Below are 27,455 nucleotides of genomic sequence, written 5' to 3'. Positions count from 1 at the left end.
TGATTTAGAACAATGCCAAGAACAATGCAGATGCTCCAAAGAAAGCCAACTGAATAAGCAAGGCACAAAGAGGCAAGAATATCATTTTGCCAAAATATGGACAGAATAGGCCAAGAATCCAAGATAGGCTCTATTTAAGAATGGTGACAATCTCAAATTGAACCAATTTCACTTTTTACTTTGCAGCAACCAAAAGTCACACAAGCATGAAAAACTAATTCTGATCAGGCGAATAAATTCTGAATAACTTGATGGTAAGAAGTTTATCAGTATGAGTGAAGCTAAAAAACTCTTTATCACCAAATTAAAATTCAGCCACCTGCCAAAAAGAATCGTTTTATACTAACAGTTTTAAGTATTTTGATAAAACAATTTTTAAAGGAAATTATAAGTTGCAGAACTTTAGGGATTTAAATATATAATAAAATTTGATCAAAAGTACTAGTCTTAAAAACACAAAGCAGTACTCTTACACTGTTATATTACAAATGTTAATTTCTCATTTTTTGAACTATGACCAAGGTGGAGCAAAGATCAGACATAAAAAGGACCTTACTTAAAAATGTCACTGTCACTGTCCTCCCGCTGTTCGATTTGCTCGAGCAGGCCCAGTAACATCTCCATTGTGACAATTGTTATAATGTTTGGCATATGGAATACATCACGGGTACCTTGCCAGGCTTTGCCGTGCGGGTAAGATACTCTCGGTAGCTTGCCAGGCTCTCCGAGAGGGGCGGAGGACTTGAACTCGGGTGGGCCACGTTGGCCGCTTGCAAGGCAAACGCCCTACCCGCTGTGCTATCACTCCAGCCCACTTTTTTTTTGTTTGTTTTTTGGGTCACACCCGACGATGCTCAGGGGTTACTCCTGGCTCATGCACTCAGAAATCACTCCTGGCGGTGCTCGGGGGACCATATGGGATGCTGGGAATCGAACCTGTGTCGGCCATGTTGGCTGCATGCAAGGCAAATGCCCTACCCACTGTGCTATTGCTCCAGCCCCCAGCCCACTTTTAAAAATGTAAAGAAATCATTTTTTATCTGAGCAAAATATAAAAAGATTTATTCTTTAATCAGGCAGAAAGAAAATAAAAGTCAAAATTTCCTAAAATGGGAAAGGAAATACAAATTTTCACATATGACCAAATCAAGTAAGAAAGAAACCACTCTGAGAATTTTGTGTAAAATCATAGACTTACAGTAGAAATGAGTTAAGGAATAGTAAATTCAACTTTCATGATTATTAAGAAGGAACATATTATGTAATAACTATTTCCTAATGGGTTATTAGTACTTCAATGTAAAATTGTAGTTCTAATTTTAAGAGCAAAAAAAATATCATTAGGTCATGCTTTCAGAATCAGCCTGTACTTATGGCAAATAAGATCAAAAAGGCAATTTTCTTCTCTTTAAATTCAAGGGAATGGTATAGACTAAAGAGTGACTCTTCAAATGTAATAGAGGCAAAATCAATATACATTATGATAAAGCTTTCATGCTGTGGGCCAAATAATGCACCTATAAAACCAAGCAATGATCCTAATTATATGATAAAATCTACAGAATTTATATGAATTAGTAAATAATTCCTGAGGCATTTAAACAATATAATATTTTATTAAAAGAAAATAGCATCTGAGTTCTATATTCAATGTAATTAAACAAGTATTACATTTTAAAAATATACATATATGTATAAATATATATATGAAGAAACAAGTGCATTACTGGTCCCCATTTTTTTAACGCTATCTTTATCCAAGGAACTAAATTAGCTAGGTAAATCTTATGTAATATACATACAATATCCAGTATTAGGATTTGTTTTAATATCTCAAAGAAGGTATTGTCAATTTTTTACACCTCAGAGCTCACAATTAAGATAATATTAATAATAACCCACAAGTAATTAAGGCAAAGTATATAATAATGTCTAATAGTCTGAACAACAGCCAAATTAAAAAGTTCTGAATACAGAGCTATAGGAATCTAAAGAAAATTCTAGGGAAACTCTTAGAGACCTTAACAAAACAAACACTAACAATTCTAAAGAAGAGAATATAAAAAATGAACATCATAAAATAAACACCAATAAATTTGAAGAATAGAACCAAACTACTAGAACTGAAGTTTTTAAAGATTTAAAGATTTTTAAAATCAAAAATTTTTAAATGTTTTAAACTAAAAAAATTCCTAGAACTGTTATTGTTAGAAAACTAGAGTTTATACAGAACAATATATTTTTAAATGACAGTATTGAAAAACTGCTGTTTGGAACATAATTGAAGAGACCTGTTGTTCCAAGGACATGAAAGTAACCAGGGTTTCCATGCAACCAGAGTTTTTGTATTCCTTGAATTGCATTCATATTATAGGAAAATTAAAAGACAGTAGTCAAAATAACTAAACTTCAACATGGATGTTGAAGCATTGATTTGATGGGGGTTTCTTGGTCAAAAGTGACCCAATTTAAGGTCAAGAGTCAAAACCCCCAGTGGGAAGATGTGCTCAATTTGGTGGGCCTTGGGAAGCCTCTGGCTAGATCAGCATGAGCCTTATGGGAGGCCAGCCATGAAGGAAGGGAGTCTCCCCAAGATCTGATTTCTTGAGACCACAACCTAGAGCAGGGCCCACAGTCAAATCATTCATATTCCTTGGAAATAGAGAACAGGCATCAGTTGTGTCCATCGAAGGGGGACACTGTCCAGATGTACCCTGGACATTTTTTGAAATCTCTGTGCTGCTTCTGCATCTGAAAAATAAGAAAAATAGCACAATGACAGACAACGAATGAGGAAAAGGACAAGGCATCTGGCCTAAAACCTTAAGACTTATAAAGAAATTAAGAAAGCAGACAAAACAGACAAAAAGACAAACAGCCACATCACTCGGAATATTATTACTTGAAGGGAAAAAACAACAGAGAAAAAGACAAAATTCTTTTTAAGCAAAGTATAAAACAATCATAGCAATGAAAGTTATTTTTGGAGAGAGCCAACTGGAGAAAAAAAAGTATGTTAAGATATGTTAACCTGACACAAAGATAAGGTGGAATAAGAATCTAGTCCCATCTGAAGCTGAAAAATGAGAGCTAGTGTCATGGTTTTGGCTGTGTAACTGCCTTTGTGTAAGAAAATAACTCAGAACTTTGAACTTAGGAAATTCCAACTTGTCTTGCACCAGGTCATGCGCTCCAAAGAGCAGGAACCTATTTCAACAAGCAGCTTTAAAAAAAAAAAACAAAACAAAACAAAAAAACCTTTAATATCCCATATTTCTACTAATGACACATTTAAAAATGTAACAGTGCTAAAATTCATCAAAGTAAAATGCACTGAATAAAAATCAAACTTACTCAGAAAGATGCTCAGAAGTTAGAAGACAAACAGAAACTGAAATTAGAAGAAAAAGTTTTATATTTAAAAGAGCATGAGAAATATGATGAGTGAGACTAATGATTTAGTAAATAAATGCCCTATACTGAGGTTTTCCAAAATGATTAAACTATCTAAATGTCAGAGCATCACAATTAATGATATATACCTACCTTTCTCAAGTACAACTTGGCAAGTGTGAGTTTCATGTTGACTTAAGTGTGTCGCCATGTTATCTAAGTCAGATCCATCAGATAGGAAATCACAATTAAGGCACACTACAGTAATGCCCCTGTTACAAACAAACAAAAACTACTTTGATCATCATAAAAATTCATACATAAATTCAATTGCTTCTCCGCAATTTTCTCTGTGTGTTTAACTGTCACTTTCATTAAATAAATATAACTGAAATAACTCTCTAGACAAAATAGTCATATGCAAAGAATGCTATCATGTAGAACAGTAATTTTGCTTCATAAATTTTTATCTATGGTACCATGTGCTTAGTCGTGGCTCCACTTACACTTGTGTCATCTCAACAAGTCATAATTTGTTATGTGCCTATAACTATTAGAAAGCAAGGGTGGAGGGCTGGAGAGAACACATAGCAGTAAGCCTTATTAACTTGTTGAATCCAGGCTTAATCCCAAGTACCCCAGTGTGGTTCCCCTACCCCTGCCAGGAGTGATCCCAAGGAGTGATTTGACAGAGCCAAATCAACACTAATTTTTTTAAAAAGGGTATTGGATTCATTTATTATGTACATGAAGGATCATGTTGTATCCCATAAAAAAATACAAGAGCTGTTCACAGACATCTCCTCAAAGAAGACATAAAGATGACCAATAGGGATAGTTAAAAAAAGTATTTATCACGACTATGAGGGAAATGGAAATTTAAACAAAGAGATGTTACCTCACACCAGTGAGAATGACCTATATCAAAATTGCTGAAAACAATCAGAACTGGTGGGAATGAGGTTAGTAAAAAATTTTCTTTCACTATCAGTGGTTTAACTGGTTCAGTTTCTGAACAATATGGAGATTTCTCAAAATAAAAACATTCCATACAATCAAAAAATGTTATTCCTGAAGAATACAAAGACATACGCATAATTCAAAAGGTTATATGCATGCCCATGTTCAATGTAGCCAAAATTTGGAAACAACCCAAGGGCTCAACAATGTATGAATGGATAAAGAAATTGTGGTACATATACACAATGGAACACTACCCAACTGTAAGAAAAGACAAAATCTTACATTTTACTACAACATTGATGGAGTTAATTAAACAAATTAAGTCAGAAAGAAAAGATAATTCGGTGATTTCACTCATAGGTAGGACAAAAAGACTGAGGTTACCAAGACAATAAGAGTCTACATGAAGGAACACAAGGACATGTGTGTTAATGGGATATTGGTCATGGGTATGGTGTGCTGACACTATACCAAAAGCATAAACAAAATAAACTATTGAACTCTATTAAGGAGCACTGCTGGGTTGTGGCCTAAAAGCCAAACAAAAATAACTGTCAGAAAAGATATATATCTTCTAATATACCTTAACTGATATTTTCTTAAATTCAGCAAGTTTTCAAATTTTAACAAATATTTAAAATTAATATATATTTTAAATGGCATAAAATTGTTTCTTCTCTGAGCTAAAGGTCTAACATGATGGGCAGAACTGATTTTCCACAGGTCATTTAAAATTTTAATTTATTCATTCAATGCTTTCTGTTAATTGATTCAATGTATGTTTACCAAGCGCCTATTTACTAAAGACTAAGCATTAATCAATGCCTAACATAAACAAAATAGGTGGCAGGGATATAACTCAGCAATAGAGCAGTAGAGCACTGGCCTTTCGTGTGTGAGGGAGGCCCTGGGTTAGATTCTTGATTCCGCAAGAAAAATAAAAGAAATCTAAAACATTCTAGTACAGAGAAAAAGATATGTATGTACAAAATATATTAAGTCAGTAAATAAACCATGACAAAACATATTTTCTATCATTTATAACTTTGTTGGAATTAGAATATTACTCAGCAATTTAAGAATGAAATAATGGTATTTACTGGGACCACAGATGAATGTTGAAAACATGATGCTAACTGGAACAAGCCAGTAACCAAAATATGCAGTACATTTCAATTATAAATGTAAAATGTTGAGAATAGGAAAATCTATGCCAAAAGCCTATTGGAGGCTGCCTATAGTAGGGGATACTGAATGGACAGGAGATGACTAATACTGAGTGCAGAAGTTATGAAAGTGTACCAACACAAAACTGATGATGATGCACAACAGCATATACAAAAAGCTATTACCTGTACAAATTAAATGAAATATCATAGTATATGAACTATATCTCAATTTCATGAAACTCTTCAATAGAAAGAATTTATAAGATTAACTAGTTACCTGAGATCTTCTGAATGCTTCTTAAAAATACAAAACCTTTTACTTGGACGGTTACTATGAAAGCTAGGGAAACAAAAGTGTTTTTTATTAATTTAATTACATACTAAGATCTTAATTTGTAGCTATAGTTGTTTCTTTTTGAATAAAACATCACAATATATATATTATTCCCATTAAACAATTTATTTTACATCTCATTTTACCTGTTTTCTAGTGACCTGTATTGTTTGGAATATTTATGTCAGTACCTCACATAATAAAGGAAACATTCAAGAGTCTGAAAAAAATAAAGCACCTCAAACTAGTTTTTTCATATGTTAAGAGTTAAAAACAAGTCCTGGGAATGTGGTTCAGTGGTATAGTACATGCCTTGCATGTATGAGGTCCTGTCTCAACAACAAAAACAAAAAAAAAAAAGGGAAGAGGAAAAGGAACAGAAAAGGGAAGGGAAGGAAGAAAAGGCGTGGGGGAGAGAGACACAAAGAGAGAGACAGAGAGGAAGGGAGGAAGTGAGGTCGGGAGGGGAGGTGGGAGGGGAAAGAGAAGGGAAGGGGAAGAAGGGAAAAAAAGATTAAAGCAATGAAACTTTTTGTAATGTTTTCCTATACTTGAATGATTATCAATAAAACTAAGTTTTAAAATCACTTTTCTAGTCTTATCATGCTTATGAAGGAATGCATGTAGAATCGAACTGGTAGTGGAGAAAGTCTGTACTCGAGCTTAATACTGCTGTCTAAATCAAACATTGGTACATTCTTTGCAGTTATGAGTAAAGAATTTACAAATTCTTTTAACTATGGTAAGGAAAGCTAGACAATATGAAAAAGTCAGGACAAGTTTAGCACAGTATTAGTAAAAGTGGAGTCACAAACCAACTACATTAGTTATCACTTGGGAATTTATTGAGAAATATTGTCTTCTGCCCCGCAACTCTATGGGTTCTTCTGTCAGCAGAAACCAAGTTTTTTTCACGGATTCTCATACTAACTAAAATGTGGTACTCCTAATTTGTACTAATATATCTAAAGTAGTCAATATACCAGATGAATGCTCACTATTACAAACAAGGTAACCATCTGCTGTGTGTAATTGTAACTCACTAGTTATAATCCTCAGAAGATCTCTAAAAGTTACTTCTTCAGTTTGGGGGATAACTACAATTTAAAAGTGTACAAATTTAAGACAATACCACAAAAATAACGAAATGGATATTCTGGAAGAGAACATCAGAAGAGTGGGTAATGCTGAAATCATCCATGAAAATCTGTACACAAACTATTTTGTCAAAGAATCAATCAAGTCTGTAATTTTATCTGATTTCTAAGAAATATAACCCACATTACACTTTAAAATTTTTTTAATTATTTAAAAGCTACATATTCTTCCTCAGACTTTTCTTGGCTTATTTTAAACAGAAAAGAAAATATTACAGTTTTTCACTTGTCTTTTTTGATGGATTCTACTTGTCAATAATATGAACACTTATTATATAATTTATCTTTTCAGATTTCAGTTGTCTGAATCCAGTTTTAATTTTAGAGTTCACTATCAAAACAAAAAGATTTATATTGCCTCTTTATATATATTTTGGAACAAATTCCATATGTAAAGTTCTACAGATGACAAAAATGAAAAAAAGTGGTTATGCAGTTCACAAGTAAAAAGGCAGGAAAACCATCACTCCAGTTCAGTGTGGCAAGAGAATGGGGAAGGAAAGAACAGTAGCCTGCACAGCTTAAAAAATACTTTTGAAATAAGTGAATTCATATTCATAATTACTAGAGCTAAACATAAGAGGTGACACATATGAAGTTGTGTGGTCACATGACAGAGAGTTGCTTGTAGATAGACACAAGTTGGCTAAGGGGGTTCATTTCATTTAAGAACGTCCTTACTTTTTGGCTCCAGTTAAAGCAAGAAGCAAGATGCAGAGCAATCATCAAACTGGTAAGAGTTTTAGAAGATGGACAATACTTAGAGTTTTATGTACTAGAAGTTTATATTATATAATAAGGTTTATATTCTCCAGAAAAATGATAATAAGATATGAACTTCATCATATTAACATTAGGAAAGCAAGGGATGTTAGGCCAAAAAAATAATCTGATTATATGTTCCTGTTCTAGCAACAAAAGAAAGGAAGGACTGGAATACAGAGTGTGAGAGGGTTACTATGGCACTGTAACAATAATCCAACTGCTCGTCTAATAAATACAGTAGCACTGTAGCACTGTCCTCCCACTGTTCATTGATTTTCTTGAGCGGGCACCAGTAAAATCTCCACTGTGAGACTTGTTGTTACTGTTTTTGGCACATTGAATACGTCACGGGTAGCTTGCCAGACTTTGCCGTGCGGGCGAGATACTCTCGGTAGCTTGCCGGGCTCTCCGAGAGGGGCAGAAGAATCGAATCCAGGTAGGCTGCGTGCAAGGCAAATGCCCTACCCGCTATGCTATTGCTCCGGCCCCTAACGAATACTAGAGCCAGTAAATCTATAATAAAATCCAATGAACTAAAAAATAACAAAATTAATCCAAAACTTTGTCTTTTTCACTGTATAAATTACTATAGCAATTTGTTCCTTTCTTTTTTCCCTAAAGAGAATTGATATCACAATTCAAAGCATAAGTGAAATGCATTTAATAGAAAATCTTTCTTTTTAGCTTAAAGAAGAATCCTTACCTTCTCTGCGCTCTCAAAGTCATCTTGTTTATCACATTAGATGGCTAAGTAAACATGTGTCTCCAGATAAATCATTAAAATGATTTATGGACTTTATCCACAATACTTAATAATGACAACTTAAAAATAATAAGCACTAATTACTTGAATTTCATCACTTAAGATCAAATAATTTTATCAAACACAGTGGATACATTTTTCTATTTATTATAATAACTTTATTTGCATAAAAGGAAACAGAATGAAGTTATATAACTTGCCCAAAGTCACACAGTTAAATGGTGAAGTTTGAATTCAAATACAGATTTCATTTCACCACCAATCTGTCATATTCAAAAAATAGTAAACTTGGCTAGAAAGATATCAATACTGTATCTTTTAACAAGTATATTATATATAGAGAGAGAAAAAGACTTCTTATTGATCCTGTAGAGGAGGAGGAATTAGTATCAATATTATACAGAAATCGGTTTTCATTTTTTAAATGACTCTTACTTCTACTACTACGAGATGTAATAAGATGTGGGAATTTAACCAAGCCCAAATATGCTACTTCCAGAAAGTCACTTAGAAATTACACATCTGATTTTTACATGTAAAAATTATACAATCTTCCACAATCTTATTCTAGTATGCTGTTGTGAAATAGTGTCAAGAATTTTAAATATTATTAAGACTTAAGATTTTTAAAGACTTTTCAGATTAATACTCCAATGTATTTTATTTTACTTAGAGCCTTTCACAATTACAATAAATAATAACTAATAACTACTGTTTATAATGTGCTAGGTGATACTGTGACTACACAGAATCTCTTCAGAACAATAACACAAACAGACACAGTAAAAGGCAGAGCACAACTCAAACTAAGCAATTATCATTATGAACAGAAAACGGTAACCAGACACTGAAAAAGGCAGCAAAGTGAAAGGAAGCACAGGATTATTCCGGGTACTACGAAAGAATAAAGAAAAGCCATTGCAGCAAATGAGTATGGCAGTAGGGATGAAGCTCAGTGGCAGAGCACATGACTAGTGCCATAAAACAAAAGCCCAACAACAAAACAAACCACACACACACACACACACACACACACACACACACACACACACACACACCCCGACCACTTCTCCTCCCTAAGCCCTGGTAACAAGAAGAACAACAAAAATGAGTATGGGAAAACTTTAGTCTGGGGAAGATGCAATTTACAGGAAAAGGGTTCTTTAAGAAAGGACTGAGGCCAATAGTATAGTAGAGAGAGGAAAAAAACCATTTGAGAGTATATAGGGGGCACAGGACAGGAATGAAAGGAATCCATCTTCTCAGAAATGAAGTTTCTGTACATATACAGGACTCAAGTCTGTAAGAATAAGACATTGGACAGAGGTAACAGTGAACCATTCAATGGGTGATATCCAGGGCAGTCAGTGAAATAAGTATACCAGCAAAAGGAAAAAAATAAAAGGAATATAGCAAACCCTAAGAGTGACAGTGAAAGCTTCCAGTTCCCTAAAGCTAATAAGTCAACTCAGAATGTGTAGTGACTAACAAGTTTGAGATTGAGATTCTGGAATACAGTACTCGGGGAAAGGTTATGAAGGAAACTGATCCAATCAAGGAAGTTTTGGAAGAGGATGGTTCTGGAGGTCCTATTGGATAGCTAGATGTCATGATAAATAGACTAAAGACTAAATGGAATAAAGGTCAGAATTAAAACTTCACTTGGTCAGGCATGTATCCATCACAAAATAAAAGGACACTGCATCCATCTATATCCTGGAGGAAAAAATGCCTGGCACTTGGTTTAAAGAAATAGAATGCAGGTATAAACCACCACTGAAGTTGGGCAAGAGGAAGAAAAACCAAGGGTCTCAGAAAGTCATGACTATGGCAGGTAACTTTGTGAGCTTAAGATTTGAGAAATAGAGAGTTGTTTCTAGTGTTCCACATTCACACAAATGGGATGTTGAAATCTAGTATCTGAGTGGTAAATATTTGGTTTACACGTGTTCTTTTTAAATGCCAGCGATCCAAGCCAAAAAATCTAAAAGATATTTAGAATTGAACTTGGAGGGAGTGACAGATTGAAATGGAAAAGATTTTGGGTTGAAAGGTAAAGTGAGAATGGATATTCTGTGAAGAAAGGAATTATAAAGAGACAAGAGGAGTTCAAGGAAGGGAATACAATGAAGCAGAACAGTCTAAAAGGAAGAAGACAGATAAGGTAAACAAAAGCTGAGAATAAATTTAAAAATGAGCAATGATAACGTCAAATACTCTTTAAGATTCTGGGGTATTAAGAATGAGAAAGTGATTAAATAAGGTGATAGTACATACTAATCTTTTGAAGAGCAGTATTGGAATAATCCCTGAGCACCATCAGGTATGGCCTCGAAACAAAGCCAAGAATTTTTCCAAGGGGCTAGAGAGTACAGTGGGTAGGGTGCTTGGCTTGCTTGTGACAGACCTGAATTCAACCCACAGCACCCCAGATGGTTACCTGAACCCACCAAAAGTGATCCCTGAGTCCAGTGCCAGGAGTAAGCCCTGAGCATCACCAGGTAAGGCCCAAAACATGACTTCCTTTGAACGGCTCTAAACTCAGGGATCATCACACCTGGCAGGGCTTGGGGGTCCATATGGGATGCCAGAGAATCAAACCCAGGTTGGCTGCATGCTAGGCTAGTACTATTGTTCTGGCACCCATTTGATTTGCTCATTTTAAATCAAATATGTAATTACATTATACTCAAGAATATTGCTAAAGATGCATGCTGCTAATTTATCTTTTGTCTTCACTGAGGTTCAGATCTCAGACAATAAAAAGAACAGATTTTAAGTGGTTAGTTTGATGACTTTGATAATTTGGTGCACTTATATATGTACCATCACAACCAAGATTTTAAAAATGTGATCATCTCCAAACAGTTCCCGATGGTCCTCTCTGGTCAAGTAGATTAATACTTTTCTGATACTGATCAACACAGATTAACTGTTTTTCAGATAAAATAAATCATATACTATTTAAAAAGTTCAGTACCAATAGCTGGAGATAAAACTTAAAAAGCGTTAGAAAATGAATTACTAAATTCCTTCCCTGCCCCAATGAGACCGAGTCACCGCCCACGAATAGCCTCTCTGGCTCCTGATCAAGCTGCTGCTTAACAGCCATGATCCCTGAGATTCAGAAACAAATCTTGGAACCCAGCAGCTTTTGGCAGAAATCCCTCCAAATTTAATTATGAAAACTTCAGAATTTCAAACATCAAATGCTATTCATAACCATAAATAGAAAACAAATTGTCTAATGTTGAGTTTTCGGCAGATCTGAGTGTTGGGGTAAATCCCAAATAATAATCGTGGGTCTGGTGTTGAAAGACTGAATGTAATCAAAGTAGAGAGAGAGTAATGTGGAAATCATCTGCCACACAGGTATGGGGAAAGGGTGGGATGAGGGGTACACTGGGGCTTTTGGTGGTGGAAAATGGGCACTAGTGAAGGAATGGGTGTTTCATCATTGTATGATCGAGACTTAAACCCAAAAGCTCTCACGGTGATTCAATAAATAAATTTATAAAAAATTTTTTAAAAAATCACTGAAAAGCTAATAACATCGTATAAAAAACTGCTTTTACAGGAATGTTTTTAAAACCTGAAAATGCGAACAGAAACAATCTGGTAGAGAAAAGAGAAGGGCCTAGATGAGTAACATGTCACTAAACTTGCTGAATGGCTCTGCGGCTCCAATGCCTGCGTTTCACGGGGCCAGTCATGAGTTCAACTCCCAATATTGCCATGCGTGCTAAGCAGGAGCCTGAGAGATCTGCTGCCTGTGAGCCCCAGATCCTTCAAGGACAGGTATCTGGGAACACCACAGCAAAGGGTGAGGGCTGAAGTCCCAGTGAGTACCGCAACTGTACCTGTGAGCAACACAGCCACGATCATAAAATGGAATGTGAATGAACACAATTGTAGAGTGCGACACTCAGCAAACGCTGCTGCAAGTTCCACAACTACAGGTGGACAGCTGTCAAGGAAAGCAGCAGCTTGCTGCAACAACAATGAAGAGAAAAGAAGAGGGGAATAATTTAAAATTATTTTAAAAGACAAGATGAAGTCGAAACTTAAATAGGCTTGTGAAAGTGCTGGAGGAGATAAGGGAAGAGGAGACAGGCTTAACTCTGAGGAGTAGAATATGTCTTTCTGAGGTCAATATATCTACATGAAAGTAATAAATATTAAGAATAAAAAGATGGATTAGAAGGAGGACCTCCAATTTCAGCCAGATTAGCAAGAGACTAAAATTAAGACTTTCAAATACTTGAAAACATTTATAGACATTTTAGGTATTTAAAAATATAGAACGTGATCAGAGTTAACGAATGAAGTTGATGAAGTTAATGAAGTCAAGTTGTCTGCATTCGTCGTTATCTTGTGCTTTATGCCAGGTGAGGATGACAAAAGTTATAAAAGATTCTAGAATAAAAACAAGGCTACACCAGAAAAGAGAAGCTCTAATGGGTGACGCTGACTATTAATTTAGACTTGTGCCAAAGGACTGGAAAAGTGAGTCCCATCTGCGACAACAAGGGTAAACGGAACTCTAAAGAAATGAACAGCGTGTATGATAAAATTAAAATAAGACTGGATAAAAACGGTACTCAGAATAAGTCAGAGTTTGTTCTAAGTGCTGTCCTTAAGGCAGTCAGGGTACCATGAGGTAATGCTGATTAAGTGAGTGCAGAGTAAGCACGTGGAACTGTGAGAGAAATGTCAATGTCATCAAGAAAGGTGACAGAAGTCTCGAAAAAGTAAATGGAAATGCTGACAGTAATACAGAGGTCATGTTGCAACCTACAAGAAAATCACCTTGGGCTAGGAGATAGTATAGCAGGGAGGGCACTTGCCTTACACACAGCCAGCCTAGGTTCAATTTCAGGCACCCAATATGGTCCCCAAGCGTGCCAGGAGTGATCCCTGAGCACAGAGCCAGAAGTACCCTGAGTACATTCAAGTGTAGCCCAAAAACCAAAAAGCAAAACAAAACAAAGAAAATCACCTTTATTACTTACATTTTAATTCTAATGTTTTAAAAAATGGAAAAACCTCACTTTGAGGTTTATATTATACAACTGGTTTATAATGCAATATTCTTTATTTTTCAAAATTAGTCCTATTAATCGTATACAAATACAAATAATATGGGCTACCAAGGCTTTCCTACACAAATAATCTAAGTTGCATGAATTAATGAAAAAATTTCAGTAGTGGCACTATAACTGAAATAGTTTCTCATTTCACTGAATGAATGAGAGGATAGATAGTTTGATGGATGAAAGGACAATTGAGGGGAGAGAGAGAGAGAAAGAGAGGAGAGAGCAAGAGAGAGAGAGAGAGAGAGAATGTGTAAGAGAAAGCAAGAGAGAAGCAATAAAACAGAACCAACAAAACTGCTAATTGTTTCCCAAACTGCTTGGAAGAGTTGGTTAACACTCATGAGATCGTATATACCAGTTTATTAAACATATTTAAAACATTTAAGGTTTTATTTTTAAAGGTATTTGAAAGTTTATAGGAGAAATGATTCCAATAGAAAAATGATTCCAATAAAACCTGTCTTATTACGTTAGTCTAACTTCTTAACAATTTAGATTCAACAATTCTATGAGTTACTATCCAGGGAAACAGTACCCCAAACATTATACTAGACATTCCCTATTGCTAGACAATTTTAAAGAGAAAACTGGATTCTAATAGGATAACTATTTTCAGAAAACATACTTGTGGGATTATAATTTTAACTGATAATCATAAAAGTCTAGCGCATCTTACCTCATCATATGATTTACATAGGCTTTACTACAGCTAGTGTTGTATCTGCAAAAACTACAGTGGACATATGTGGGAAAGTGATTTGCAAAATCTTTTACTTCCGAACAACACTCAATGCAATTATGAACTCCCGGACGATACCTTATGGAGACATAAAGAAAATGATAATAATGTTTCACAACAAAAATAATAAGTACTACTATTGTTCTGTTAATACAAGCCAATTTGTTTAAGTTAACACCTTTAAATAGAAACTTCAAAGTTTGAAAATCTGCTGTGAAACAGCTAGAGGTAATTAAACAATCTATTATCAGTTAATGTTCTCACTGAACTGAATACAAGGGATTCAATTAATCAATTCAGAAATCACTAGATGTAAAAAAAGGTAAACATCATAAGATGCGGCTCAAACATACTCTATAATAAAACTGTAGGGAAAACAGTAACTTACGAATTGTGCCAGAAGTTTTTTTAAAAAAATACCTTTCCATTATTTGCCTGACTTTTATGCCATAAATGATAGTATAGAAATGAAGAATATTTTATAGTAAATTTATGTTAAATATTGTATATAAAACTTAACTAGTATTACACATTAGGAGTAAAAGAATACCTTAAGTTCCTCAATGATGTATTGACTTTACTCTTGTTATGGCTATCAGCCAATGTGCTTTGTTTCTTTTGCATATTAGAGATTTTTGATTTGCATTTAGATTTACTTCCATTAGGCTTACTTGTATTGGGTTTACTTGCATTGGATTTAGCTGCATTAGGTCTATTTGTATTGTTTTTTGCGGGATTTTTAGCAATTATATTTTTAGTCCTTGGAGGTGAGAGCTGAAGGGTAGAAGTGCTTGCACTAATGGAAGGTGTAGTTGAAGATCCTGACTGAACAGGTCCAACTGAAGCTCGAATAGTAACCTACAATGAAGATAATACTTTCTTTAGAAAATCATTCTAAAATTATCACTGCATAACAAAAAGCTAAGTATCAAGAATTTTAAAAAAGAAAGCAAACTGTTTTGTATAATTCTTCCACGTAACTTAAATATTTATTCCAATGAAAAGTAAACTTGACATTTACTTTTACATAGCATTTTTGTACTCAAATCAGTTATGTATTATTAATAATTAGGAGTTAATAAAATTATATAAAGTATTAAAATTACAACCCAAATCTTTAAAAAAAAATTATTAGTGAATCACTGTGAGGTACAGTTATGGACTTACAAACTATCGTGCTTGTGTTTCAGTTATATAATGATGGAGTACCCATCCCTCCACCAGTACCCATTTCCCACCACCAATGGTCCCAGTATCCCCCTCCTCCCCGCCTCTGTGGCAGGGCACTCATCCCCTTTTGTTCTCTCCTTTTGGGTGTTGTGGTTTGCAATAGATGTACTGAGTGGCCATGCCATCATGTTTGGTCTATAGTCTACTTTCGGCACGCATCTCCCATCCCGAGCAGGTCTCCAAGCACCCTTTTCCTCTATCTGAGCTGCCTTTCCCCCCAGCATTTGCGGCCGGCTTTCAAGCCGTGGAGCAAATCTCCTGGTAGTTATCTCTACTATTCTTGGGTGTTAGTCTCCCGTTCTGTTACTTTATATTCCACAGATGAATGCAATCTTTCTGTGTCTGTCTCTCTGATTCATTTCACTTAACATGATACCTTCCATATTGATCCACTTATATGCAGATTTCATGACTTCATCTTTTCTAACAGCTGCATAGTATTTCATTGTGTAGATGTACCAGAGTTTCTTTAACCAGTCATCTGTTCTGGGCACTCGACAACCCATATCTTTTTCAATGCCCCAAATAACTAAAAGAATTCGCAGATCAAATTTAAATTTTAAAGTCTTAAAAATAACTCTAGAATGGACTGTATTACCGCTTCCCAAGGGTTCCTGGGCAGAATTCATATTTAGAAAAATTTGGGGAAGAGTTACATCAATTCATTTTACTGCATGGAGAATTTAATAGTATCTGGAATTTTTTCAAAGAGTACTAGTATTTAATATTTGGAAATTATACTGGTTGGATAACAACAAAAAAACCACAATTACCCATCAAAATTCTTGTTAATTAACTACACTCAATCCCCATGTATTGAAGGATGAGGATGTCCTGTGAAATATATGTGCTTTGGTATCCCACAGAAGCACTGGACTTGGAATCAAAGGACCTCAGAATATGTACTATTCCTTTACAATATGTGAACTTGAATAATCTCCCTAAGACTTTTTTTAATCAGTAATAAGGGGGTATTACCTCTATTGTCTATCTCACTAGACTGCCATATGGATTAAGTAACAAAATATACGAAGAAAAAAATACCAAATGCCTAACATTTAGGTCTATAAAAATATCATTTAGTATCATCACTATATTACTATTATTATTAATATTGAAAAATATGAGAGAGGACTGCACTTCTTACATTAATGCTCTGCAAGTCTAGTTCCAGCATGGAATGAATGGATTGCAGGGAAGGATAGCTTCTCTTGCTCTAGGTCTTCAGAGCATAGTATTATATTGTTTTAGTTAATTCAAATAACAGACATACCCACATTCAAAGGTAAGTACCCAAAGCCAAATATTTTGGTTTTGGGGATAATTTCACTTTGGATTATCCATGCCTCTGTTTCCCTCCACTGGAGCAAATATTCAAGAGCTGACTGTATGTAAAGAAGTCAGAGAAAACAGATGTATATAAGGCAAAAAGGGAAAGTAAATTACAATCATCAGTATGCAGTCAGACATGCATTTGCTCACTAAAAACACAATGCTATCCGCAGCATAAATCATCGTCTCTCTGGATGCAATTAGTAACAACAACTTAGGAGAACCTACAACATTCAAGGGACTCTGCCAGGTTCTGAGAATGCACTAATAATAAAACATGATTACCATCTCAAGTATCTTATTTAGTTTAGGAAATAAGGCCAACATAATCATGGCAAAATAGAATAGTTCAAAACTAGCCCAGATGATATAGTTACAACACAGGAAAAGAGTTAGTTAATCTGGTTGCACTTTTAAAGGAATATTACTTTACCACATCACAAACCACTGAACAAAAACAAAAACAAAATAAAAAGAAAAACAAAGTTTTTAGAATACTGCTAGACCTAAAATTTAAACTCTCAATAAGAATTAAGAGATCCATTTTAAAGCATTATATTCAATAAATACAATCAGGGAGTAATTTTCTAAATTCATAAACATTTTAAATACAACATATCTGAACTCACTTTTGTTCCAGGAGGTAATCCTTCCAGCTGTTTAGGTTTTACAAATGTTCGATGATGCTGGGTCTTGTGATCCATTTTTTCTTTGCATGTCAAAAACTGCAGTCTACATTTTGTACAACGATGTACTCCTTTTTTCTGTTGAAAACAGAGAAAAATAATTTCCACAACCACGGATTCTGTGTTCTGAAACTACTATAACTTCATTTTTATGATACATAATGATTTCAAAACTAGAATTTTATACTTCCCATCATAGAAGTATTGTTTTATTTTAAAGTACCCTGCAAGTATTTGGGTTTCAAATATGTCTCTATGTAGACATTTAAATATGAAGATTCATCAATGAAAGGTCTCTGAATTGTGGTGTAAAAGTTCTTTCAATTAATTGTAAAGCACTTAAACACAATGAAACGATCTTTAATTTTTGTTAGTTTCAGTTGGTTTTCAAATTAGTAAAATAAATTCAAATTAAAATCTTTAAATGCAGTTTGTAACAGACTGTCCACTGTCCTCCCGTTGTTCATTGAGTTGCTCAAGTGGGTCCAGTAACGTCTCCATTGTGAGACTTGTTAGTATTGTTACTGTGTTTGGCATTTCAAATACGTCACCGATAGCTTGCCAGGCTTTGCCATGCAGGTGAGATAGTCTTGGTATCTTGCCAGGCTCTCCGAGAGGGGCGGAGGAATCAAACCTGACTTGGCAGGGCCAGATGCAGGCAAGGCAAATGCCAGACATGTCAAAGAAAGTAGCTATTGCTAGCTGCACTCTCTACTGTGGCAGCCACTAGCCAATTGGAAGGGCTGAACCCTGAAATGTTTCAAATGTATCAAGTGCAATTGAGGAAGTGAATTTCAATTAACTTCAATTTAAACAGTCACAGGCAGTTAGTGGTTTCAATACTGGATTGTGCAGATATAGACACATAAATCTGAACAGCTGATCACAATCGACTTACTGGTTGCCACCACTTGCTGAGTTTCTCCTCAAAACCAATCCTGTTATTATTCTATGAATGAGTAACAAAGCCAGAGAAGATCTAAATCACTCCCCCTAGAAAACTGCTGGAGCAGTGTTCTTGCTACTATTGAATTCAATATTTACTAATACACCCTGGGGAGAAAAAAGTATTAATTAGGAATACAGATTTACAGATTATTTTAAGTTGAAAGTAGAAAGGTCTTTATGGCTATAAAGCCATACAAAGAAGTTCTTGTCCTTTGCCCAGTTCTTTGGTCTTTTCTCAGCAGAACCCATACAGAGCGGGGAACTGTCCTCTGCACACCAGGACAAGCCAGACAAAAAAGCTACTAGGAGGAGAGTCACTGCTTGTTTCCCAAATAGTCTGCACAAGGCAAGATGAAAGACTAACAATGCCAACAAAGAAAGGAAGGATGTTTCATGACATCAAGTCTTGATTTCTCCCTTGGCAGAAATCTAATTAAAAGATAAGTAGTAAAACATTTCCCCCAATCTCAAACATTGACAAGTAGAAAGAAATACTGTTAAAGTCAGCTTCTCAGGTACTGTATGGATCTTTTGACTGAAAATTTTGTCCTAATATTAATAATCCCTTAAACTTTTTAAAATCTCTCCCAGCATCCAGTCTATAGAAAAATTAAAATCTGGGCATGAATAAGCTGCTTGATTGGCAGAGCACATGCGTAGCTGCTGCAAGGCAGTGGAAGTGATTGATGCTCAGCAACTGCCAGCACCAGCACAGGTGAATGTCCTGGGGTCCCTGACAACGACCAGGTGTGGTTCCCACTGCGACAGCAAAAAGCAAACTAAAAATATTAAATTAAAAAAATTGTTTTCACTCTGTACATGCTTTATATCAAAGACTTCCAACTCCAGGTGAGATAACAAGTTTTTTTCCTGCCTCAAGGTACAGTAATGTTCTGTTCTCTAATAAATTTATTTTTTGCTGTTCCTTCTAAGTTATTTTCCCAGTTTGGAGGTTAATTTCTTCCCTAAGACTCTGTATAGTACTGTTCTTTCTTTCTTTCTCTCTCTCTCTCTCTTTTCTTTCTTTCTTATCCTAAGAAAACACTATCCTCCCATTGTTCATCGATTTTGCTTGAGCAGGCCCAGTAATGTCTCCATTTTGAAACTTGTTACTGTGTTTGGCATATTGAATACATCACGGGGAGCTTGCCAGGCCTTGCCATGAGGGTTAGATACTCTCAGTAGCTTGCCGGGCTCTCTGAGAGGGCTGGAGCCATAGCACAGGGGTAGGGCATTTGCCTTGCATGCGATTGGCCTGGCTGACCAGAGTTCAATTCCTCTGCCCCCTCAGAGAGCCCGGCAAGCTACCGAGAGTATCTCACCTGGCAAGCTACCCGTGACATATTCGATATGCCAAACACAGTAACAACAAGTTTCATGATGGAGACGTTACTGGTGCCCGCTCGAGCAAATCGATGAGCAATGGGAGGACAGTGCAGTACATCCTAAGGAAAAAAAAAGTCTTGGGACAGAGAGCTAGCTCAATGGGCTGAGCACATGCTTGGCATGTGGGAGACCCAAGGTTAATCCACATACCACAGCCCCCAAAGCAGAGAGCCAAGACCAGAGTCCAAGCAATGGTAGGCGTGGCCCCAAACAATGCCAAATTTTTGAAAAAGAAAAAGGGGGAAAAATGTACACAAAAACTATTACTAATAGTATCACTGTCACCTGTGGTGCCTGTTTTCAAAAGGTATTTTTTTTGCCTCTTCCAAAAGAGACAACATGGGGTAATGACACATTTTTCATGCAGACAAGCTTGGGTGATCCCTGGCCCACAAGGTCCCTCTGAGCCCAGCATCTCCATGTGCATCCCTGGAAGGCCTGGAGCCCCACTGGGGAGGCTGAGGGAATCCACGACACTGCATCGCTTAGAAACACCAGATCCTGGCTACCAATCACCAGGAGGGAATCCTATCCCTCCTGAGGAACCTAAAGACACACACTAAAATGACTCGGAGTGATTGCAAGTATCTGCTAGCAGCAAAAATAATTTCTACATTGCATTACTTCCAAATTAACCAGAATGGAAAAAAGAGGAGATGAGAATTAAGATTCATTAATCTAGAATAGGGCTGGAGCGATAGCACAGCAGGTAGGGCGTTCGCCTTACAAGCGGCCAACATGGCCGACCCGAGTTCGATTCCTCCGCCCCTCTCGGAGAGCCCGGCAAGCTACCGAGAGTATTTGATATGCTAGACACAGTAACAACAAAGTCTCCAATGGAGATGTTACTGGGCCCGCTCGAGCAAATCGACGATCAACGGGAGGGCCTTTACCTTTTTTACCTTATATTGTATAAGTAAAACTTCGGCACCAAAAGCCGATAGTCATGAGTATGATTAGAGTACTTGCAACCTCAAAAAAATAAGTCATAAAACAAGTTTCAATTGTCTAAGACATGTTATTTAAATAGCTATGTTCACTGAAGCAACATTTGTAACAGTCAAGACATGAAAACTACCCACTGTCCAGCAACAAATATAAGGTAAAGGCCCTCCCGTTGATCGTCGATTTGCTCGAGCGGGCCCAGTAACGTCTCCATTGGAGACTTTGTTGTTACTGTGTCTGGCATATCGAATACTCTCGGTAGCTTGCCGGGCTCTCCGAGAGGGGCGGAGGAATCGAACTCGGGTTGTCCAGCTACAAATATGCAAGAGAGAAAATGTGATATACTTAACCACAGAATACAACTCAGTCATTAAAAAAAAAAAGAAATCTAACTTGTACATCAACATTGAAACCGGAATGAAAATAAGTCTGAAGGAGGAAAATATACCTAGTGATCACTCATATGTGGGATACATAGAGGAAAAACAAGGGGGAAATATAAAAGCAAACAAACCTTGGAGTCAGATCACAGAAGTGAGGTTACCAGAGAGGTAAAGGGGAAAAAAAAAAAAAGGTCAAAGTGGGAAAGGAGGTGAATAGTTTATGCTGGAGAAATATTTGTTTTGCTGGTTGGTGGCTCTGGTATTTTAAAGAGGAATGAAATCCTACCCTTAAAACTTACAGAGTAACATAAAACAATATTACCTCAGTTCTTACATAAACTGGCATGCCAATTTAACCAGAAAGACTATAAAATGATTCATATTAGTAGGATGGCAAATCTTGATTTCATTATCAGATAATGTCAGTAAATACACTGACATGTGATTTTGGCAAAGGCACTACTACTCTTAAACAGCATTAGTATTGTAAAAAAAATTTTTTTTTACATTTATTTATATATATTTTAATTTTAATGAAGGAGTACTGCTATTTATTCAGCCATTGATTAAGGCTGATTAATTGGTCATTACTTTTTTTCCCCCTTTTTATAAATTTATTTATTGAATCACCATGAGAGCAGTCACAAAGTTTTCAGGTTTAAGTCTCGGTCATACAGCGATGAAACACCTGTCCCTTCGCCAGTGCCCATTTTCCACCACCAAAAACCCCAGTATACACCCCATTCCACACCTTCCCCCTACCTGTGGGGCAGATGACTTCCATATTACTCTCTCTCTACTGTGGTAACATTCAATATTTTGACACCAGACCCACCATTATTTGGGACTTTACCCCAACACTGGGCTGGAGCGATAGCACAGCGGGTAGGGCATTCGCCTTACAAGCAGCCAACATGGCCGACCCGAGTTCGATTCCTCTGCCCCTCTCGGAGAGCCCGGCAAGTTACCGAGAGTATTCGATATGCCAGACACAGTAACAACAAAGTCTCCAATGGAGACGTTACTGGGCCCGCTCGAGCAAATCGACGATCAACGGGAGGGTCTTTACCTTTTTACCTTTACCCCAACACTCAGACCTGCTGAAAAGGCAACTGTAGAAAATTTGTTTTCTATTGCTGGTTATGAATAGCATATGATGTCGCGTGGCTGCAGTAGTGGCTGCGCGATTTTGGAATTCCAAAATTTTAACAATCAAATCTGGAGGGATTTCTGCCAAAACCTGCTGGGTTCTGAGATCGGTTCCTGAGTCTCTGGGATCATGGTCATTAAGCAGCTTGATCAGGAGCCAGAGAGGCCATTCGTGGGCAGCAACTCGAGATCTCATTGGGGCGGGGAGGAAAGGGCCGGCTCCACCCCCATCCTGTGAGGCCCCACATGTCTTATCACTGCGGGCCCAAACCTGACTGCCTAATGGCCTCTTGGGGATAGCGGCCACAGAGCCGCCAAGGGGAACAGGCCAAGGCACGAAACCTATTCCCACTGGGGGTGGCCCAGCGCCAGTAACCTACTGCAGGGACCAGATGCATTTCTGCCAAAAGCTACTGGGTTCTGAGATTTGATTCTGAGTCTCTTGCATCATAGCCATTAAGCAGCTTGATCAGGAGCCAGAGAGATCATTCATGGGCGGTGACTTAGGGTCTCCTTGGAGCGGGGAGGAGAGGGCCAGCTCCACCCCCATCCCGTAAGTCCCTGCATGTCTCATCACTGCAGGCCCAAACCTGACTGTCCAATGGCCACTGGTGGATGGCAGCCACCAAGCCTCCACAGGGGAGCGGGTCGAGGGACAGCACCCTTTACCCCCTGCGGTGGTCCGGCATCAGTAACCTACTGCAGGGACCGGACGCATTTCTGCCAAAAGCCGCTGGGTTCCGAGATTTGTTTCTTAGTCTCTGGGATCATGGCCATTAAACAGTTGAATCAGGAACCAGAGAGGCCTTGCCTCCAATTACATAGCTGAGCCAGAGGTGGTTTGTGGGTGTGTCTCTCACATACCTAACTTTTGGCCGTTTACTTTCTTGGTAAACTTGGCCCCAATTGGTTGGGGTCTGGCCAAAAGCACAGCAGCAATTTTGGGGTATCTAGAAATCTGAAGGCACCATCAGATTGCTGATGCACTCGCCACATAGGTACAGATTGACCTGCTGGTGGCACCATACCCTAGGCAAAATATTTTTCAACCCAAACAAATAATGATTTAACTGCTTTAGGAAAATAACCAGCAATATAGAATCAGTATTTAAGGAAAGTAATAAGCAATAATTCTGGGTCCCCAAAACTGAACTATGGATCTGGCAGAGATCATCCACAAAACAAGTGAGTATCTAAATATAGTTCTTTGTCAGAGTTTATACATGGTGTCTCATGTATCACTACTTCCTTTTGTCATTGGCAGCTACAAAAGGTCACTCCTGATTAACAAGAAACGTATTTTTCCATTAGGGCACCTAAAAGTGGAAATAAAGTTCAAAACGTAAGAGAAAAACAAGATCGTAAGTCCTCAATCTTTATGTTCTCAGTTCTAAATCGACTTACCTTCTTTGGATAAATAATCCCTTCATATTATTTCCCAGACCAGGACACACTAATTCAAAACTGAAATAACTCATCACAGAATTCAGCTTAAGGTTTGAAGACTTCCTAGTTCTCCTACCACAACACTAAGAACCACAATCATAAATTTAATAGGCCATTCTGTATCAATAGGTCAAATATGAAACATCTAGAATTTTTCAATTGAAAGAATTTCTGGGTTCTGCTCTGACCCATAGTGTTAACTTTCTTCTTTTCTATTTTGTGTTTTGATTTCTCCCTTAAGAAATTGGTTTTATTTGATGTAACCAAGACTTAAGTTTCTCAATAAAGAACAAAGGTAAGGTAAAGGTAAAGGCCCTCCCGTTGATCGTCGATTTGCTCGAGCGGGCCCAGTAACGTCTCCATTGGAGACTTTGTTGTTACTGTGTCTGGCATATCGAATACTCTTGGTAGCTTGCCGGGCCCTCCGAGAGGGGCGGAGGAATCGAACTCGGGTCGGCCATGTTGGCCGCTTGTAAGGCCCATCTCATCACTCTGGAATGGTCAATGTTTTAGATACTCCAGGCATCTTTCCATTTTTCTTTTACTACAAGTTTCCTATTTTATTTTTTTGTTTGGTTTTGGTTTGGGGATCTCACCCAGTAGAGCTCAAGGGTGACTCCTGGCACAGTTCAGGGGATCATACATGGTGCTGGGATTTGAACCAGTACTGGGATTTGAACCAGTACTGGGATTTGAACCAGGGTAAGTATCTTACATCAGATCCCTAGATCCCTATTTTAATCTATCAGGATATTCATTCAGGATATTCATTTATAAGACTACTCTCCACACACTCAGACGAGCCTCACACATGAATGAACCGGCAGAGCAACCCAGGTTTTGCAGGACCCAGGGCTGAGATCTCAAGCCTGCTCAGATCGGGACTGGGCCTCCTCCACCCAGATCCCCATCTTCCAGTAGCTAGGAAGAGAACAATGCAGAGTGCAGAGTCTCCTCCCACCACGCCTGGCTGTCCTCAGTGGGGCTCCTTGGGAGGTGGGTGGGTTGAGTTTCCCTCCCTGCCCCAGCAGAGCCCCGGAAGCTGAAGACCTCTGGAACCAGCCACAGCCATGCTTAAGACCACTCTCCACACGCTCAGACGAGCCTAATGCATGAAGAACCACCAGAGGAACCCAGGTGTGTGGGACCTGGGGCTGAGATCTCCAAATTTGTTCGAATGGGGACTGGGCCTCCTCCACCCAGATTCCCCATCTTCCACCAACTGCCCCCACCGCCATGTAATCCCATCAACGGCCAAGATCGAGAGACTACAAAACCAAACTCCTGGAAGCACGTGGCTGCATTTGCAGCTGCACAACCTCGAATTGTCTAGTTCTCACTCTTTAGAGAACCCGGCAGGCTACCAAGAGTATCCTGCCCGCACGACAGAATCTGGCAAGCTCCTGTGGTGTATTTAATATGCCAAAACCCAGTAACAATGATGGGTCTCATTTCCCTTACCCTGAAAGAGCCTCCAATGTGGCACTTGCTAAAATCTCAGGGCTAGGACAAATGGAGACGTTACTGGTGCCTGCTCGAGGAAACTGATGAACAACAGGATAACCACTGTTATGGCATACAGTGATGCCACGTTATGAGAAAAAAAGGTAAAGAAAAAGTTTCACGAGTAATTTCAGCTTAAACTGCAAACTGATCATATAAGGAACAAGACTCTGAAGAAAAACTTAACCATGTTCTGAGTAATAATATTTTTATTAAAATAACAAATGAACAAATACAAATTATTCAATCTCACCTGATGTTTCATGTAATGATGCATATAAGGTGTTGCAATTTTAATAACTTTCAGGCAAAAAGGGCAAAGCAGGTTCTTAGTGTTTTCATGGGATGTTCGGAAATGAATTTCCACATCAGAAAATAATGATGATCTATAATTGCAAACCTATAAATATAAAGAATGTCTAGTTTACTTAAAAATTAATAAAAAAACAATAATGGATCATTTGTATGGAAAATTATGTTCTATAAATTTAGCTCAGAGGCCTATAAAATCCATTATACAATCCCATTATTCAAGAACCACAGACAAAAAGTTCTCTGAATATTTTAGACACACTTCTTTAAATCTATATGGATTTCTCTAATTCTGTCAGATAATTATTTCATTCAATCCCCTACCTTGACCGAATTTTCTAATTTTAATACCTCCAGATCTATAGTTTTTATTTGTCCCCTGCTATATAAAACAACATTCTTCTAGGGCCAGAGAAGACAAGCCAATCCTGGTTCAGTAACTGACACCACATATGGTCGCCCAAGCATCTTCAGAAATGATCCTTGTGCACAGGGTCAGGAGTAAACCCTGAATACTGCTGGGCATTGCCACCAAACCAAAACCAACAAACAAAACAGCACCCTTCTTTATATTATAAATGGGTTTAGATACCAGGCTATGGCAATGGCAATTAATTGATTGTGGGGGCAGAGAGGTTGGGCAACCACATCCAGCAGTGCTCAGGGCTTACTACTGGTTCTGTGCTCAGGGATCACTCCTAAGATTTCTGAGGACCATATGTGGAGTTGAAGATTCAAGCTGATGTGGGCCAAAGTAAATGCAAGGCAAGAGCCTTAACCCCAGTATTATCTCTCTGAACCTATGTAATTTTTTATCTTGCTTTCCTATTTCTTCAAATTCTGGAGAAGTACCTGTTCAAAAGTATTTGGTAGGATATTCTGTAACTAAAAGCAATTTGTACTTCCTTGTATGCCTACACTCTTCACTAGATTGTCAAATCAGTCAGTATGCATAACATTCCACCCACAGTGCTTTTCTTTGAACAAAGGAGAGTAGGCAAACAATAACCTAAGGGTCAATTCCAAGCTGGGCTGGCCCCAAAATAATGAAGGAGTTATCCCAAAGGGCAGTTTACTAATAAGTGATTTATAGAGGGACTTTAATATTATAATACCAGAAAAGTATATAAAACTCAAACTTCAGGGCCCATAAAGCTTTACTGAAATACTATCACATACCCACATATTCACACTTTTACTTTTTTTTTTTAAACTAGAAAAGTTTACTGGAAAGTACAAGAGAAAGGAACTTCCCATATTGGGAAGAACTCAGCATAAGACTAAGTAGTTCTTTTTTTGCTTATTGTCTATGGCTACCTTTGTGCTATACTGGGCAGTTTCAATTAGTTGCAAGAGAACTTAATACCCTAAAAGCTTGAATTTATATACTACCTGGTCCTTTACAGAAAACAAATAAAACACATCTTGCCAATCCCTGCCGACTACGTCATCTTTTAGGGCTGGAGCGATAGCACAGCGGTAGGGCGTTTGCCTTGCACGCAGCCAACATGGTCGACCCAAGTTCGATTCCTCCGCCCCTCTCGGAGAGCCCGGCAAGCTACCGAGGGTATCTAGCTCGCAAGGCAGAGCCTGGCAAGCTCCCCGTGCTGTATTCGATATGCCAAACACAGTAACAACAAAGTCCCCAATGGAGACGTTACTGGGCCCGCTCGAGCAAATCGATGAACAACGGGAGGGCCTTTACCTTTTACCTTTAAATCCAACAACCAAAACAATAAACACAAAGTACATAATA

General features: G+C 37.5%; 1 protein-coding gene across 5 annotated transcripts in view; it reads right to left on the bottom strand.

Moving 5' to 3' along the window:
- Positions 1-27,455, bottom strand: part of ZNF280D (zinc finger protein 280D) — a 110,088-nt gene that overhangs the window by 21,324 nt on the left and 61,309 nt on the right. For 3 of the 5 annotated variants that reach the window (XM_056130764.1, XM_056130762.1, XM_056130763.1), the window contains exons 12-18: positions 25,641-25,787; positions 17,571-17,705; positions 14,930-15,237; positions 14,317-14,457; positions 5,803-5,865; positions 3,547-3,665; positions 3,355-3,391 (exon numbers count right to left, since the gene is read on the bottom strand). In XM_056130764.1, the coding sequence (XP_055986739.1) occupies positions 3,355-3,391; positions 3,547-3,665; positions 5,803-5,865; positions 14,317-14,457; positions 14,930-15,237; positions 17,571-17,705; positions 25,641-25,787 (950 nt within the window). Of the gene's footprint in view, positions 1-1,613; positions 2,752-3,354; positions 3,392-3,546; positions 3,666-5,802; positions 5,866-14,316; positions 14,458-14,929; positions 15,238-17,570; positions 17,706-25,640; positions 25,788-27,455 lie in introns of those variants that run through there. The other 2 variants (XM_056130765.1, XM_056130766.1) reach the window with 2 other exon arrangements.

The sequence above is a fragment of the Sorex fumeus genome, unplaced genomic scaffold (genome assembly GCF_029834395.1).
Source record: "Sorex fumeus unplaced genomic scaffold, SorFum_2.1 ptg000081l, whole genome shotgun sequence".
Taxonomy (NCBI): Eukaryota; Metazoa; Chordata; class Mammalia; order Eulipotyphla; family Soricidae; genus Sorex; species Sorex fumeus.
Note: the sequence above shows the minus strand (reverse complement) of the source record. Positions and strands in the feature narration are given on the sequence as shown.